The sequence below is a fragment of the Vidua chalybeata genome, chromosome Z (assembly GCF_026979565.1).
Source record: "Vidua chalybeata isolate OUT-0048 chromosome Z, bVidCha1 merged haplotype, whole genome shotgun sequence".
Lineage (NCBI taxonomy): Eukaryota > Metazoa > Chordata > Aves > Passeriformes > Viduidae > Vidua > Vidua chalybeata.
The window spans coordinates 44,121,936-44,137,849 of NC_071570.1; the positions used below are offsets into that span (position 1 = coordinate 44,121,936).

The 15,914-nt window shown below is 45.7% G+C and overlaps 1 protein-coding gene across 5 annotated transcripts in view; it reads left to right on the forward strand.

Moving 5' to 3' along the window:
* LOC128802444 (PH and SEC7 domain-containing protein 3-like) overlaps positions 1-15,914 on the forward strand; it is a 119,861-nt gene that overhangs the window by 41,659 nt on the left and 62,288 nt on the right. For all 5 annotated transcript variants that reach the window (XM_053968828.1, XM_053968823.1, XM_053968824.1 and 2 more), the window contains 4 exons: positions 290-496; positions 599-679; positions 10,411-10,523; positions 13,369-13,427. In XM_053968828.1, the coding sequence (XP_053824803.1) occupies positions 290-496; positions 599-679; positions 10,411-10,523; positions 13,369-13,427 (460 nt within the window). The remainder of the gene's footprint in view (positions 1-289; positions 497-598; positions 680-10,410; positions 10,524-13,368; positions 13,428-15,914) is intronic.

Sequence of the window (15,914 nt, forward strand, 5' to 3'; positions counted from 1 at the left end):
AGCATTAGTGCAGTTGCAGCTGTAGGCTGATAATAGCAAAGAGCCCTCTCTGAAGTGAGCCCAAGTTGAGGATAGGATAGCACAGTTAGAAGGAAAGTCCATGTTTGTTAAAAACCCTTAACTTCTGCTGACTGCCAAGTGAATGTCCCTTTCTACACTGCTCATTCAATTAAGTGGATTTTGTTACATTGTGTCATCTTGCCTCTTTACAGTTAATTGCCTGCTGTTATAAGAGGAAGTGCTAATGTAGTCTTATTTTTCTTCTTTCCATATTCTTTTAATCTCACAGCAATGTTGACCTGCAGAATGTGGTGTTAGACTCCAGTGCAGCCATGGGGAGCAATGAACTTCAGGAGAAAGATGCCACTGGAGCCCTTGGCCACAACCTCAGCAATGGCAGCAGCAGCAATTTGGAAGCAGCCAGGCGCCTGGCTAAGCGCCTCTACCATCTGGACAGGTTCAAACGCTCTGATGTGGCAAAACATTTGGGTAAAAAGTATGTGCTGATATGAGTATGTGCTTGGCTTTATTTATTGATGCTTCTGGAGGGGTTCACTCTTGAATGATAACCTTTACTTATTTCTTCGCTTTTCTTTAGCAATGAATTCAGCAAGCTTGTGGCCGAAGAATATCTTAAATTTTTTGACTTCACAGGCATGACACTGGACTGTTCACTCAGGTATAATTCCATTTGTAGACTTCATATTCTTATTTTAGTAACAGTGCTGTTTGCAGTATTGTCCTGATTTACATGGTTGTCCTTCTGGGATGTAAGAAGATGAAGACAGGACTGTGATGTATTTTGGGGACAGAACTTTCATCTTCTGTTTGGCTTGGTGTACTACCCTACTCTAGTGCTACTGGAGTGGTGGCCATGTGGAGAGGGAAATATTTGGGTGGACCTGCCTAGGGGTGGTTCTTGAGAAGCTGGAGAAAAATGTCCAGTTGCTGTCAAAACAGGGGACTTGGTAGTCTGCCAGGTGCTAGCGAGGAATTACAGTGTTGCTCATAGCTGATCTGTGCCGACTCTATGGCTGATGCCTTTTGGAGCTTACCCTGCTTTGCTGCAGTGCACTAAGACCAGAGTTTGGTGTAGTTTGGCAGCTCCCCTCTTTGTGTCTCCCTGAGGAGTCCAGAAACGTACAGAACAGCAAAAGCTTCTCTGTGGAAAAAGCTGTAGTGAGTTTGATAACTGTCAGAGTGGGTGTTTGAAAAACCCAGCCCTTTCATTTTCTTTCCTTTTTACATTGGAATCAGACCTCAACAATGTTTTTTTCAGTGCTTTTTTCTCAGAAGTCAAAACACCAAGTTTGTGTAGCAGTGGCCTGTTAGCACAGTTGCTGGTGTTCTGGTGTTTGAGGGGATTTAAATGAGTTTAACTCATTTGACTGAGGTTATTTAAGTGGGAATTTTTTTCCTAATGAAAATCTAGAAGTTGTGCACGCACTTCTTAGCTCCTTTGCAAATGCATTTCTGGGGGTCTGATGCTATGAGACTATAACAGATCAAAGGCACCCACAAAGTCCTGCCTTCTGAAGGTGGTGGAAATGGAACATGCCTGCACAAACATGAACCGCCTGGTCCTGAGGCAGGAGGAGTGGAGCCAAGCTGGAGCACCCGCTCAGCATGGGGTGGGAGCTGCTGGGCAGTGGGAGGTGTGTTGCTCAGTTCCATGTTTCAGCACCCCTGAAGCGTGATGCTAAATATACCCTTCTTATAAATTGTGAAATCCAACACATAATTGCTTTGTGGCACATATTTAGGAAGTCTCTGCTCCCTGTAGATCTCGTGTTAATATTAGTAGTTAGGACTTTCTCTAAAATGTGCCCAGGCTCATGTAGGACTTAAACAAGCCAAGGGGTTGTTGAGGTTTCAAAAGTAGCTGCAGAATTGACAGCTTAAGCATGCAGTAGCAGCTGGGGACAAAAAATTGTCCCAAAGCCTCAGGAAACTGAAATATGCTTCCTCACGCTTGGCAGAGAATGAGAAGAAACAGTGCTGTTGTTGCTGGCTCACTGACAAGCTGTGGTTTATTGAGCATTTTAGGGGCAGCTGCTGAGATCTGTGCTACCTCGCAGCTGTGGGAGGCTGTTGTGCAGCATCAGTGACAAGTCTGAGACTTGGGAAGGGTTGTTCCTTCACTGTCTACTCCCTGGATCCATGTTGCCCATGCACCTCCTGAGTACATCTCTTGCAGCCTCTGTAGGATGACAGGAGGGAATGTGGTGCTGCTCCAGCTCCTCTCAGTGTGCATTCTGAGTCCAACCCTGGGCACGGGGAGAGCAGACTTAAGGCTGCTCAGGGAACTAGTTAGTAAGATTCCCTGGGAAAATGCTTCTGAAGGTGCTGGAATCCATCAATACTGGTCACCACCTCCTAAGGGCACAGGAGCTGGCAAATCCAGACAAGGTAGAAGGCTAACTTGAATGACCAGGGATATTCTGGAGGTAACAAAAGAAACCCGTGTTCGTCCAATGTGAGAAAAGTCAGGTGATGTGGGAAGAATACAAATTTGCTGCTCACCACTGTAGAGAGAAAATTCTAGCTGACAAAGTTCAGTTGGAGTTGAACATTGCTAGTACTTGTATGGGACAACAAAAAGAATTTTTTAAAAATAAGTCAGTAGAAAAAGGCAATGCAGAATGGCTCAGTGCATTGAAGGACCATGGCTGTGAGGATGATAAACTCCTAGCTGACCCTGAACTTGTATGGGATCTGTTGCTCCATCTGGATCTTCATAAGTCTGTGGGCCCACATGGTATTTATCCAGAAATACTCAAAGAATGGTTGATGTCATTGTGAGATCTCTCAAATGATTTTGGTATGGTCTTGGGCATCTGAAGAGGTCCCAATTGACTGGAAGCTCTCTAACCTTCAAGAAGGATGACCCTGGAAACTATAGGCCTGTCAGTCTCAGTTCAGTGCCTGGTAAAATAATGGGGAAAATTATTCTGGGAGGTATTGAAAAATACCTGAAAGACAATGCAGTGATTGGTCACAATCATGGCTTCATGAGGAAAAAGTCCTGCTTATCCAACCAAATTTCCTTTTAAGACAAGGTAAGACACTTAGATGATAGAGGGGAGCCAGTTGATGTGATCTTTTTGAATTTCAGCAAAGCTTTCAATACCGTCTCTCACAGGACCCTTCTGGAGAAAATGTCCAGCCCGTGACTGGATAAACACATCATGTGGTGGGTGAGCAGCTGGCTCACGGGTCAGGCACAAAGGGCTACAGTGAATGGGGTGACATCAGACTGGTGTGACCTGTCACTAGTAGGGTTCCACAGGGCTCCATCCTTAGCCCTGTGCTCTTCAACAGCTTCATAAATGACTTGGACACAGGACTTGAACATATAATAAGTAAGACTGATGATACTAAACTGGGAGGAGCAACTGACTCCCTCAAAGGAAGAGAGGTCCTGCAGGGAGGCTTTGATGAACGATAGGTCTGGGGAACTACCAACTGTGTGAAATTTAACAAAGGCCAAGTGCTGGATTCTGCACCTGGGATAGACTGGGAAATGAGCTGCTAGAGAGCAGTGCCGTAGAAAAGGACCAGGGAATCCTTATGGAGGGCAAGTTGAATATGTGTGAGCAGTGCCCTGGCAGCCAGGAGGGCCAGCTCTGTCCTGGGGTGCATCAGGCACAGCATCACCAGCCAGGCAAGAGAGGGGATTGTCCCGGTCTGCTCTGCACTAGAGCAGCCTCACCTCAAGTGCTGGGGCCAGTTCTGGTCCCTTCAATATAAGAAATATACAAAGCTACTAGAAGGTATCCAGAAAAGGGCTACAAAGATGGTGAAGGGCCTGGAGGGGAAGCCAAAGAAGTGGCTGAGGTTCTTTGGCTCAGCCTGAAGGAGACTGAAGGGAGACCTCATTGCAGTCTACAGCTTTCTCACAAGTGGAAGAGGAGGGGATCTTCTCTGTGGTGACCTGTGACAGGATGCAAGGGAATGGCTTAAAGTTGTGTCAGGGGATGCTTAGGCTGGACATCAGAGAGAGGTTCTGCACGCAGCAGGTGATTGGGCAGTGGAACAGGCTCCCCAAGGAAGTGGTCGCAGTACCAATACTGACAGAGTTCAGGAAGTGTTTGAACAGCACTCTCAAGCACATGGTGTGATTCTTAGGGGTGTTCTGTGCAGAACCAGAAGTTGGATTTAATGATCTTTGTTGGGTGCCTTCCAGCTCAGTGTATTCTATGTTCTCTGGTGGGCACAAAACTAATCCCTGTGGCCCTTGGCTATAGCACTGTGCTCTGAGAGTGAGGAAACTGCCTTGTTTATTTACCAAATATTCTTTCATCAGTTTCCTCTCCAAGTTAGCTTCAAAGAGGGTAAATGTGCTCTAGAAGTGGTGAAGGTGTAGGTCAGTAGTACCTGGCATGAGCAGGGAGTGTTGCTGGAAAGAGCCCAGACTGGGGTAGGAGACAGAAAGATGGCTAATTCTCAAAATATTCCTTGGAAGCTGTTGTGGATTTAGGAACAGTATTTGCCAATTTAATGTTCCCACTGAAACGCTCCAAAACATGCACCACTTGCTCCCTTCCCCTCCCCCTCTCTATGGGGCATCTGGAGAGGAGAACTGGAGGCACAAAAGGCAAAGATCTAGGGTTGAGATAAGAACAATTTACTGGAAACAGTAAATGAAACAAGAAAATGAAGGGTAACAGCAACAATATTAATAACAGAATGTACAATAGAGGTGAATCATTCACATGCAAGCAGTCACCACGTGGAAACCCTGACAGCTCCACCATGCTACCTGACCAGAAGGGACGCCTCCCCCTCACAACATGTACCTGAGGTTGTACAGAATAACATCAGGCTCCTAGGCATGCTCCTCCTGGCTACTGCAAAAATTAACTGTCCTGGCCAGAATCAGTATGTTTTCCATCCCTTATGCTGTACCATCTATGTCATGTCCAGGTCCTACACATCCCAGCTACATATATGTGTGTGTGTGTGTGTGTGTGTATCAATGCAAGCATGAGTATCATTTCTGTAGTCAGTGGCTGTCCTTTCAAGATGTCTGTTGAGTTTGTTTAGTCCATGACTGTGGGTTCTATCTGCTCTAGATGTTTTCCAGGGCAGGAGGGCTGCTTGCTTTCACCTGGCTGCAGTCTGCATCAGGAGCTCATGACTGGTATATCTGGAACAGTTTATATTCATTCTCTATAGCAGTTGAAGCATACAGTGGCAGTGCCATTCAGCAAACAGTATGGTACAATTGAACATTACAGACCATTCTCACCCAAAATTGATTCCCTTCCGGTACACCTCATGTTTCCATATCCCTCTATACTACCCATCAAGTGCCATCATGTCCTTGAGCAAAACCAGTCCCCACGAATGGATTTGCCTTTGCAAATGCGGGACCAGTCCTGACTGTGTTCCCTAACATATTTCTCTATGTCATATCACAGTGTCTTCATCCCCTACTACAGTGCATAGTAATTTTGATTGGGCAGGACCAGCTTGATTGGTAGAGCCTCTTGTATTTACTAATGAGATGGCCTTTGCTAAATGCAGATCCGCATGTTTAAAGGTTCCACCACCCATTGCTTTCAATGTCATTTTTAACAGTCCATTGTAGTGTTCAATTTTCTCAGAGACTGGTGCATAATAGGTGATGTATTATACCCACTCAATCCTGTGCTCTCTGACCCATCTATCTGTGGGACTCCTTTTGAAATGAGTCCTATTATTCCAACTCAGTTCTTTCTGGGGTGCCATGTTGCTGCAGAAGTTGCAGCTCAAGACCCCCAGGATGGTGTTTTGGGCCCTGGTGTGAGGCATGGGGTTAATTTCCAGACACCCAGTAGTTTTTTTCCACCATTGTAAGCACTTGTAGCACGTGCCTTGGTGGGTTTGCAGCAGTGTGATGTAACTAATTTGCCAGGCTGCCCCATATCTGTGTTTCAACCATCACCCACCGTACCAGAGATGCCTTACCTGCTTGGCCTGCTCAATTGCACTGCACGTTTCACAGTTATGGGTAAGTGAGAGGCATTGTCCATGGTTAAGTCTGCCCCTTGATCACAGGTCCACATGTATGTTGTGTCTCTTCTCTGATGACCTGAGGCATCTTGAGCCCACTGAGCCAGAAATAATTTGCTCTTACATTGCCAGTCCAGATTAACCACTTTAATCTTGGTGGTCTGATCCACTTCTCCATTGCTGCAGTGTTCTTCAGCAGCCTGACTCTTGGGCACATGTGCATCTCATGCTCATGATGTTCTTCTACAGCCAACTTCTCTACCAGGGCAGCAATTTCATCAGCCTGAATGGGTTTCCATCTGCACTGCCGATTGGCCTTTTTCTGTCAGTCCTGTCACTCCAAAACAGCATTTACCACTATCCACAGTCAGTGTAGAGGTAGATTGCTGGCCATTTCTCTTGTTCAGTGATACCTAAAGCCAGCTGGATGGCTTTCAGCTCTGCAACCTGACTTGATCCACCCTGTACTTCAGTAGCTTCTACAACTTGTCATATAGGACTGTCTACGGCTGCTTTCTATTTTTGATTTGTCCCTGTGATACAAAAGGAACTGTCAATAAAGACATTGTATTCCTTTTAATTTGTAGGTAGCTGATTGTATGGTGGGGCCTCCTCAGCAATTTATCATCTTCTCCTCTGATGATGGTAGTCTGAAATTTTCACCTTCAGGCCAATTGGTGATGACTTCCAAGATCCCTGGGTGATTGGGGTTTCCTATTCAAGCTTACTGTGTGGTCAGAGTAATCCAGTTACTCCACAGTGGCATGATGTGTTGCAGGGACTTTCTCATTGAATATCCAGTCCAGTGCTGGCAGCTGGGGCACCAGGAGGAGCTGTGCTTCGGTGCCAATCACTTCTGAGGCAGCTCCAACCCCTTTATAAGTTGCCAGTGTCTCTCCTTCAATGGGGGTGTAGCTGGTCTCAGATCCTTTGTATATTGGAATGTTTGTATTCCCAATTCCAGAACACCAGCGGTTGTTGTTGAATCTCCACATGTACCCTTTTGCTAGCGACTTCAGGAAGGACCATTCTTCCAGCTGTACTGTGGAGCATATTTTTTACATCTTGTAGCGTCCTGACTAGTTACTGCAATCTCCTGTTTAATTTGTTGAAAATCTTATTATTGTTCAGGACTCTGCTTGAAATCGTTCTTCTTTGGTATCACATGATAGAGAAGTTTTAAAATCTGTCTGTAATCTGAAATATGCATCCTTCAAAAACCCACAGTGCCTAGGAAAATCTGTGTGTCCTTCCTGCTGGTTGGTGGGGACATAGCTGCTGTTCCAGTGACCAAGTCCATTGGAATCTGATGACATCCATCTTGCTATTTAACTCCTAAAAACTGAGTTTTCTGGACAGGCCCATTGATCTTACTTTGCCGTGTGGCAAAACCAGCCTTCAGGAGGATTTGGATTGTCTTCTCCCCTTTCTCAAAACTCCTTCTGTGTTGCCCTGCATGATCATGTTGTCAATATATTGCAAGTATTCTAAGACCTCACCCTTTTCCTCACTTTCTTTTCCAGTGCAGTCTGGATTAGTCCAGCTGTTTCCAGCCCTGGTGAAGTCAGTTCCAGGTGTATGTCACACCCCTCCAGTTAAAAAATTGAGGCCTGCACCCTTCTGCTAAAGGAATGGAGAACAGCATATTAGCAATGTTGATGGTGGCACCACTTCACTGCTTTGGACTCCAGCTAATACTGAAATCCTAGCATGTTGGGCACAGTGGCACTAAATGTTGGGCACAGTGGCACTAAATGGTGGTGTGACTTCATTCAGGCCATGATAATCTATTGGTCCCTGGGCTCACACACTGACCATATAGGACTGTTAAAAGGTTAACAAGTCTTGCTGACCACTCCCTAGCTCTCCAGTTCACAGATCATCTTCTGGCTGGGGGTCACAGTGTCCCAAGTGGTGCAGTATTGTTGATGGTGCAGTAGTGATGTGTGGTAGTAATTGTACCTGTTGTTCTTCGACCCTCAGCAGTCCCTGAACAGAGGGGTCCTCTGAGACACTGGGCAAGGTGTTCAGCTGTCTTGTTTCCTCTGTCTCCACAGCAGCTATCCCAAAAATTCTAACAATGCCTTTTTGGGCCCTTGAATACACTTTTTTTTGGGGTAACCTGTGCTAAGGATGCACAGGGCCTCTGGGCCAGTCACAGTGGGATGCTTTTGCCAATCATTTCAAGTCATGCTCTCTCTACCTTCCAGTGCTGTCAGCTGTTGGGATCCCCTTGGCACCAAGAAAGGTGCCTTTCTTGATGGGGGGTTCTTTCCCCACACATCTGGGTGGCATCAGGGTACCTCATGTGCCGGTGTGAACTAAAGCGTTACACTCTTGTGTGTCTGATGTGCCAGAGCACTGGAGCCACACAGTCCAGTAGATCTGATTGGCCCTTGCTGTCGTGCGCACTCAGAGCTTGTCTGAGTGGCCTGGCTAGAAGGGCACAACAACCGGCGGAGGGCTCTCCCGTGTGCTCCCACAGGGTTCCGGGAGAGCCTCCAGAGGAGCAGTGGACAGCAATCACTGAAGCATGGAGGCTGACTCTCATCAGGGCTTTATAGTCCAGAAGTTTACTGGGGGCTCTTACAAGCCCAACTGCTTCCAGGGAAAACCAACCAAGGAGAGCCCTGAGCGAGACTCAGCAACAACTTACAAACAGGGGTGTGGAAAGGGGAAGGGATTGTCTAACAACCAATGGGGAAAGCTTGGGGAGTGACTCTTGGGATGAAAGACAGGAACAATAATGTATCAGGGGAAGTTAGAGGAGGGGCTCCTGGCCCTCGCCCAATCACTTGACGCCTTGATGGAAGCTTCCAGATTATTGGGATGGGGCGTCGGGTGACGGACAAGGCACCAGGGAGGGGACAAATGAATGACTCAGCTCTTCTGCTGAGCCAAGGGGCAGACCTAACAGGGATTGACAAGGGTAATACCATTTGGATAAAGAGGGGGTACAGGAGTGAACCATTTGTCAAACTCAACTGTACAGAGCATGATAACCAAAATACATAAAACACAATACAACAGGCCCTTTCTTCTACCTGGCTGGGGCCAGTAGTTCTAGTAGTAGTAGTAATAGTAGTTCTAGTAATAGTACATGTTGCTCACTTCTTGTAAATATGACCTGGAGGTCCCTTCAAGATGATCAGAAGTAACATCAGCCCTTATATTAAAAATTAACTCTGGCCAGAACCAGGACAGGAACACAAAGTAGGAAGGTCAGAAACCCTGTTAAGATTCACTTGTATCTACTTGTGAACTGGATTATTTGCAATACATTACATGTGAAATTAAGTTATTACCATGCAGATCACACTCTGCTTGGGTGTGAGATGGTTGAAAGTACAGCCTATCTCTGACCTTATATTAGAGAGAAAAAAATTAAAGTTTGTGCATCGAGACTAGATAGATGTGCATGTTCCAGCAATATATTCCATTCCTCTCAGATCTAGTGTTAGTTTCCGTCTAATGGGGTGTTTAAAAATAGTCTCTTAGTCATTCTGTATGTCTTCTTACTTCAGATACAGAAGTTTTGTGTTTTCAGTATTTTCTTAGAAGCATCCTGATAAATGAATGTAGGAGGTCATCTGTGGCTGTGAGATGCATATTTCTATGCAGGCAGAACAGCAGTGTGGTTAAGAGGATATGTGGTCAAGTAGGAGAATAGAAGTGAAAGATGTGTGTCCTCCCCACCTTTCTGCACAGACTTGCTGTCTATATCCAGTGAGTGTGCCTACATGTGCACCAGCCCTGCACCCTGGGCTCTCATGAGCAAGAACCTCAGGAGGGCCTCCTCCTGTTGTTGAAGCTCAGCGGGAGATGTTGCAAGTCTTCTGCCCTTTTGCTCAGATATTTTCTGCAGGTCCAAGTAGTCACACTCCTCCCCAGCTGATGTGGTCCTGGCCATTCGGATAAGTGACCACACATTTTGTGTTAGCTGTTAGTGCTGTGTGCTTGCTTGACTTCACCACTGGAGTAGCTTCTCTGATTTGGAGAGCAGTACTAATGAGTAAAGTTAAAAGGTGCAGGGGTGGTGGGCAATTAGAAGAGAATAGGGAACATCCTAGATATCTTATAATGCATAAAAAACACATGTCCCAGTCCCTTGCCCATAGAAAAAAAAATTAAAATAACAGCTCTTTCAAATAGGAATTACTTATTATTTTGTATATATAATATCTTAGCCACTGAGGCTGAGACCACTGGTAATTTAAATCTTCTTTCATTTACTAAAATGTTGGACTTAACTGCATGAAGAATGATAGTCCAATTTCCCAGAAAGGCTCCTTGGAACTGTATTTGTGCTCATGTAGTTCTTGCTGTGATGTGTGCTTTGCTCTGTGTACTCTGTGAAGCAAAAAGAGATTTATTACCTTAATTTCACTTTTTTTTTTCCCACTGCTGTTTTAGGAGTTTCTTTAAAGCCTTTTCACTTATTGGAGAAACTCAGGAACGAGAGAGAGTTTTAATCCATTTCTCCAGCAGATACTACCAGTGCAACCCAAATACCATTTCTTCTCAAGGTAACTTTGTTTCTGATAATGAGGTCTTTGCTTGTTGCTGTCTTCCTTCATTCTCACTTTCAATAGCATACACATATGGTATATGCTATTGTATGCCTGGAAAATGAAGTGTGTAGTCACTGTCCAACACTTCAGAGACTGACTCTGGTAAGCATCGAAACCCTCAACACGAAAGGTGTTCAATATAAATAGGTCCTCAGTATAAATCCTCAACTGTGGCACCTCCAGATTTGTCCTCAGTTGTAGTTTCTGGTCTTGCTGGCTTTGATGTGTCGGTGCTTGTACTCCAGCTGCACTCATATGGACAGGAGTAGGTCCTGTGTCAGGTGAAAGAGAGGCTGTTCGCTTTCCATGCTCCATTCAGTGCTTGTATCTGCATACACTGGCATCAGGCATGCCAGTTCTTGCCAGTTGTGGGGGTGAATTTTGGGTGCTGTATCCAGACCCTGGCATGGTTTCATCTCGACTAGCTAACATCAGTCAGAGTGCTCCCCCTTGCCAATGTTTGCAGTCAGTTCAGAAATAAATGATGAAAACAAACAAGCAAATAGATCAAACCTGAGAAAACCGGGATTGCAGAAGAGGACAAACTGTCTGCTGTGTTCAGCCAGACATGCTGGCAGAGCCTTGTGGCCCTGTGATTGTAGCATATGCTGATCACACACTGAAGGAGGAGGATGAAAAAGAGGACAGTCATCGATTTAGCTGTACTTTTGGTTTCAAGTGTGAGGAAGAGCTGCTACAGTTGGAGGTACCACTGCACCTTATTACCCCTTGCTTTGTGACCTACCCCTGTTACAGTGAGATGTTTGGGTACTTCACACCTCTTCAGCTTTACTGGCTGTCATGCAGGGGAGGGAAAGAGCTGGGAGTAAGACGGGATCTGCTTCTCTGCTGCCTCTGTACTCTGCCTATTGCGTTTCTTATTTTAAGACACTGTAGGCAGTCAGGTAGAACAAGTGTGTCATGTCCAGAGTGAAATAATGACTTGCCTGATGATGTGGCTGCCTTACTCTAGTCAAGACTGCAAGAGGGATATTGCAACTTTGGACCCTGAGTAAGCATTTGAATCCTGCACACTTAACCCAGGATCTTAGTACTATGCTCAGTTTGGGCACCACAATATAAGAAAGATACAAACCTATCAGAGAGTATCCTGAAAAAGGATATGAAGATGGAGGAAGATCTAGAGGGAAAGCCAAATGTGGAGCAGTGAAATTGCATAGTTTGCAGAGCCTGGAGAAGAGAAGACTGAGGAGAGACTTCATTGCAGTCTACAGCTGCTTCACGAGGGGAGGAGGAGGGGCAGGCACTGATCTCTGTGGTTACAGTGACAGGAGCTGAGGGAATGCCTTAAAGTTGTGTCAGCAGAGGTTTTAGTTTGGACATCAGAGAGAGGTTCTTCTCCCAGTGGGTGGTTGGGCACTGTAATAGGCTCCCCAGAAAAGTGATCACAGCACCAGCCTGACAAAGCTAGAGAAGTGTTTTGACAATGCTCTCAAGCACATGGTGTGATTTATAGGGATGTCTTGTGCAGAGCCACGAGTTGAACTCCATGATCCTTGTAGGGTGCCTTCTAAATTTGCTTGGAAAGGTTATTCAAAAAGGGCTTAAAGTACTACTAGTACTACTTTTTATTCAAAAAGGGCTTAAAGTATTACTACTACTACTACTACTACTTTTTTCCTGAGTTGGGCACAAAGAAGAACTTGACAAAAGTTCACAGAATGTTCATGACTAAACTTTCCTAGCGAACCTTAGAAAATCAGGAATTTAAAACAAACATTCAATCAAAATAAAGCATTTCACAGAGCACTTACTTAGCAAACTTTACTCATCCAATCTTAATTACCCATTCAATTTCAGAAAACAGAAATTAGGAATAGAAAAGAGGAAAAAGAGATGAAAAGAAAGAGCCAAAAACAAGATACAGCCACTGCCCTGGATCCTAGTGTGGTTTCAGGTATCCAAAGACAATAGGGACACAACCACACGTCCTGGGGTCTGCTCTGGCTTCCTGTGGCAAGCAACCCCCAGGGGTGCTTCCAGTCATCTGGCCACCCCAGGGCTTGACTGGGGGTCCAGGGCAGAATGTGGGGCATTGCTTTCAGTGTGCCAGGGATTGGTGGCAATTCTGAGCTAGAGGCTCCAGAGAGTGGGGTGTGGAGCAGTGCACCATCCCATTTTCTGCAGAGCTGCTCCCTCTACACATACATTTCAGTTGGTTTGAGCCAGTAATCATTTTTTCAGTCTCTCAGTCCTCCAACTCTAGTCTGTAGTTCTATGAATCTGGCTTATTGCTGAGGGCCTTGGCCACAGGACCAGCTTAGAAACCCCTGGAGTGCTCTCTACCCAACATGGAGCCAAGGCAGCACAAGTAACTGACTGTACTTCTCCAAAATTAGGTCTAATTGAGCTCTGAATGAGGAGTAAGCCAGAGGGGGAGAAAAACAGGATACCCTGCTGCACCCACGCCTTACACAAGAACGAATGTATTTTACTTTTCCCTTTCTGCACTGAAGTAAATGAAGAAAAAGGTGTTGATTCAGACTGTAATATTGCTATTAGCAAGCTAAGAGTGATAGTGTGATTTCTTGTCTTGCTTGCCTCATCCATGGGTGCTGCAAGACAGTTTTGACAGTTACTAAAAGATGAAAGAAAGACTTGTTAGGGTTTAGCAGCTGTGTGATGACCTCATTGTTCCTTCATTTAATTATGTATATTTCTTGATAAAACAGATTCTTAGGAAGGGAACAGACTCAATTAGTCTATGAGTCTCAGTTTCAGCTTCTTAAAGGTCCAGCTGTGGTTTTGCATGTGACTCTGGTTATTTCTCTTTCTGCAGATGGAGTTCACTGTCTCACATGTGCCATGATGCTGCTGAACACAGACCTCCATGGCCATGTGAGTATGCACAGCTTCGTGTAGACTGCTCCTATCCACGCCATGCTGGATAGTCTTGTGGCAGTCCCTGTGCTGGTGGCCTTCTTCTGAAGCTCCTACAGACAGCAAACAGTGAGAAGGCTGTACTCCCAGGCTGTTGTCTTGGGCAGGCCTTTCCAGCATGCCTTGATCAGCCATATGTAAGCTGGCATTTTGCCAGGTGTTGCCATAACATCTGAGCATACTCCCTGACCTCAGGGCCATCTTTCTGGTATGCTTACCATCCTTCCTGCAGCAGGCTCTGACTGGGAAGCTGTGCTTGGGATTGGCTTCCCCTTTGCAGTATGTACAAACATGTGGGAAGGAAGAATATAGATGGGAGCTGAAGAAGTTTCGAGAAGGTCACAAAGTGAAAGTGATGTTTGCAGGCATTCAGTTGCAGGGGGCAGGTCTGGTGGAAGCAGAGTTTTGCACAGGCAAATGATGGGTGTACTCAGAGCCAAGAGAATGGAGGGAGGATGTGTGCATGCTGAGTGAGAACCTTGTGTTCCTGTACTGCACACCTCTCCCCATTGCCTGCCCATTTCACCTGCAGGGTGAAATAGTTTTCTAGTTTGAGTCCTCTTAGTCACATTGCTGTAGGGTGCCAGCAGCCTTAGGATGGGTATTTCAGCACCCATGGTGCAATACAGCTGCTATGCAAGGTAACTGTGGGAGGCTTCCCCTGCTCTGGAGTTAGGATGGAGTGTGTAAAAACACAGGGAGCATGGCATTACAGTATGCAAAAGCAGTGGCTTCAGCCAGATGGCTCTGGGGCTTCTATCTGGCCCTTCACTGCACTTGCAAGGGCTCTCCCAGGAGGGTGTCCTTTGGGAATTCTTACACATCAAGGGTGTTGGATTGGGCAGCAGGACATAGAGTCATCCTGGGTCTTTCTCAAAGGGCTGCTTAGCCCCTGTGGGGTGAAGGTAATAAAACCAAGACTTGAGTTCACAATGAGTTCTGAGACCCACCTCCCATTAATTGAATGCCTTTGTCTGGAGGTTGTGGAAGCAAGAGGAACTAGGGAGTTGTGAAGAATTTTTTTCTGTGAAGGCTTAGCCTTCCCTACTGAAGGGTGTGTAAGTCATATGTGACATGACTGGACATGGGGTGTACAGGAATGTGCCACAGTTTGTCTCTTAGCACATTTGCCTTCTCTTGAGGACACCTGAGACTTTCTGCACAGGTATCCCACTCCCCAGAGTGGTAAGCAGCCTGGGGCTCCTGCTTTGCAGTTTGTCTGGCCTCACAGTCCAGGGAAAGAGACCAAATAATGGTCACACATCAGCCTGACAGCAGTTCCCATTGCTCCCTGTGATGCCTTAGTGGGCCATACTGTCTTCAGTAGGTACTGGAATAAATGATCTGGCTCTGACCCATCATTGCTGCTGCTGACTCTGATTGTTGCAGTGTGTAACTTTGGAGACTTAATCCATCCCACTGGCAATTGACAGTGTGTTGTTATGTATATGCAGCTGCAGTATTTACCAGACTCCTACTTGTATTATGTCCATGGGTGTGTCATTGTTGTTCCCTCAAACCTTTCTGATTTCCTCTAATTTTGATCTCCCTCTTACTCCTTTGCGTTTTTCCACATAGGTGGTAAGTTTGGTGTTTTTGACTTGGACTGCAGCTCTTGCAGATATGCCTAATTGCCTGTTTCCTAACAAAGATAACACTTTGCCCCAGCCTTACCAGGATTCTGCTAGAGCAGGAAGCAAATGAGTCACAGGGCTTGTCTATACACTGAGCTCTATTTGTTACGGACATACTTGATCATAAGCACAGACATTTCTAATTGACAATCAGCTCCACTGCTTGTAGGGCTGTAATGCAGCTGCTCTGCCTTCAGTTCACACTTGCCTTTAACTCTTGTATACAAACTCTTACTTAATCCCCTTCATATTCTCTGTCTTGCCACACTTCTATTTGTAACTAAACAGTTTTGCTAGGTGTGTCTTGGAAATGCATGCTTGCTTCTCTGCACAGAGGTCATCACCCACATTGGTACTAGAGAGTTTTGAGGTATCTGTAGACCACCAAGCATATCTTCTGGAACCTCTGTGGCACTGTATGGAGATGTTAGCTTTGATCCTGCAGCAAAACAGCCATTTGTCTGCAATGCCGCATTGCTGTTGGCTTTGGTCATCATGGGAAAGCTGCCAACTGCTGCTTGGAGAAAATAAACAGAAGTAGGCTGAAGTTGCAAGGAGAAAGGAAAACACTTTTAAGTCTACTAGACCAGCTCCAGCCTGCACCTGAAGACTGAAGTTATAGGCTGTGTTCTATAAGCTTTGCAACTATAGAGCCAGGGTTACAGGCCATCTGTGTTGTCAGGAGCCATCCTGTTGTGGGAAGCCATGAATTGTCCCAGGTTCTTTCTGTGGGTTTGAGCTGGCTGCAGGCTATGGGCTGTTCCTTATTGGCAAGGTGAGGCTGATAGCCAAGATTTGGTGGTTTTCCTGA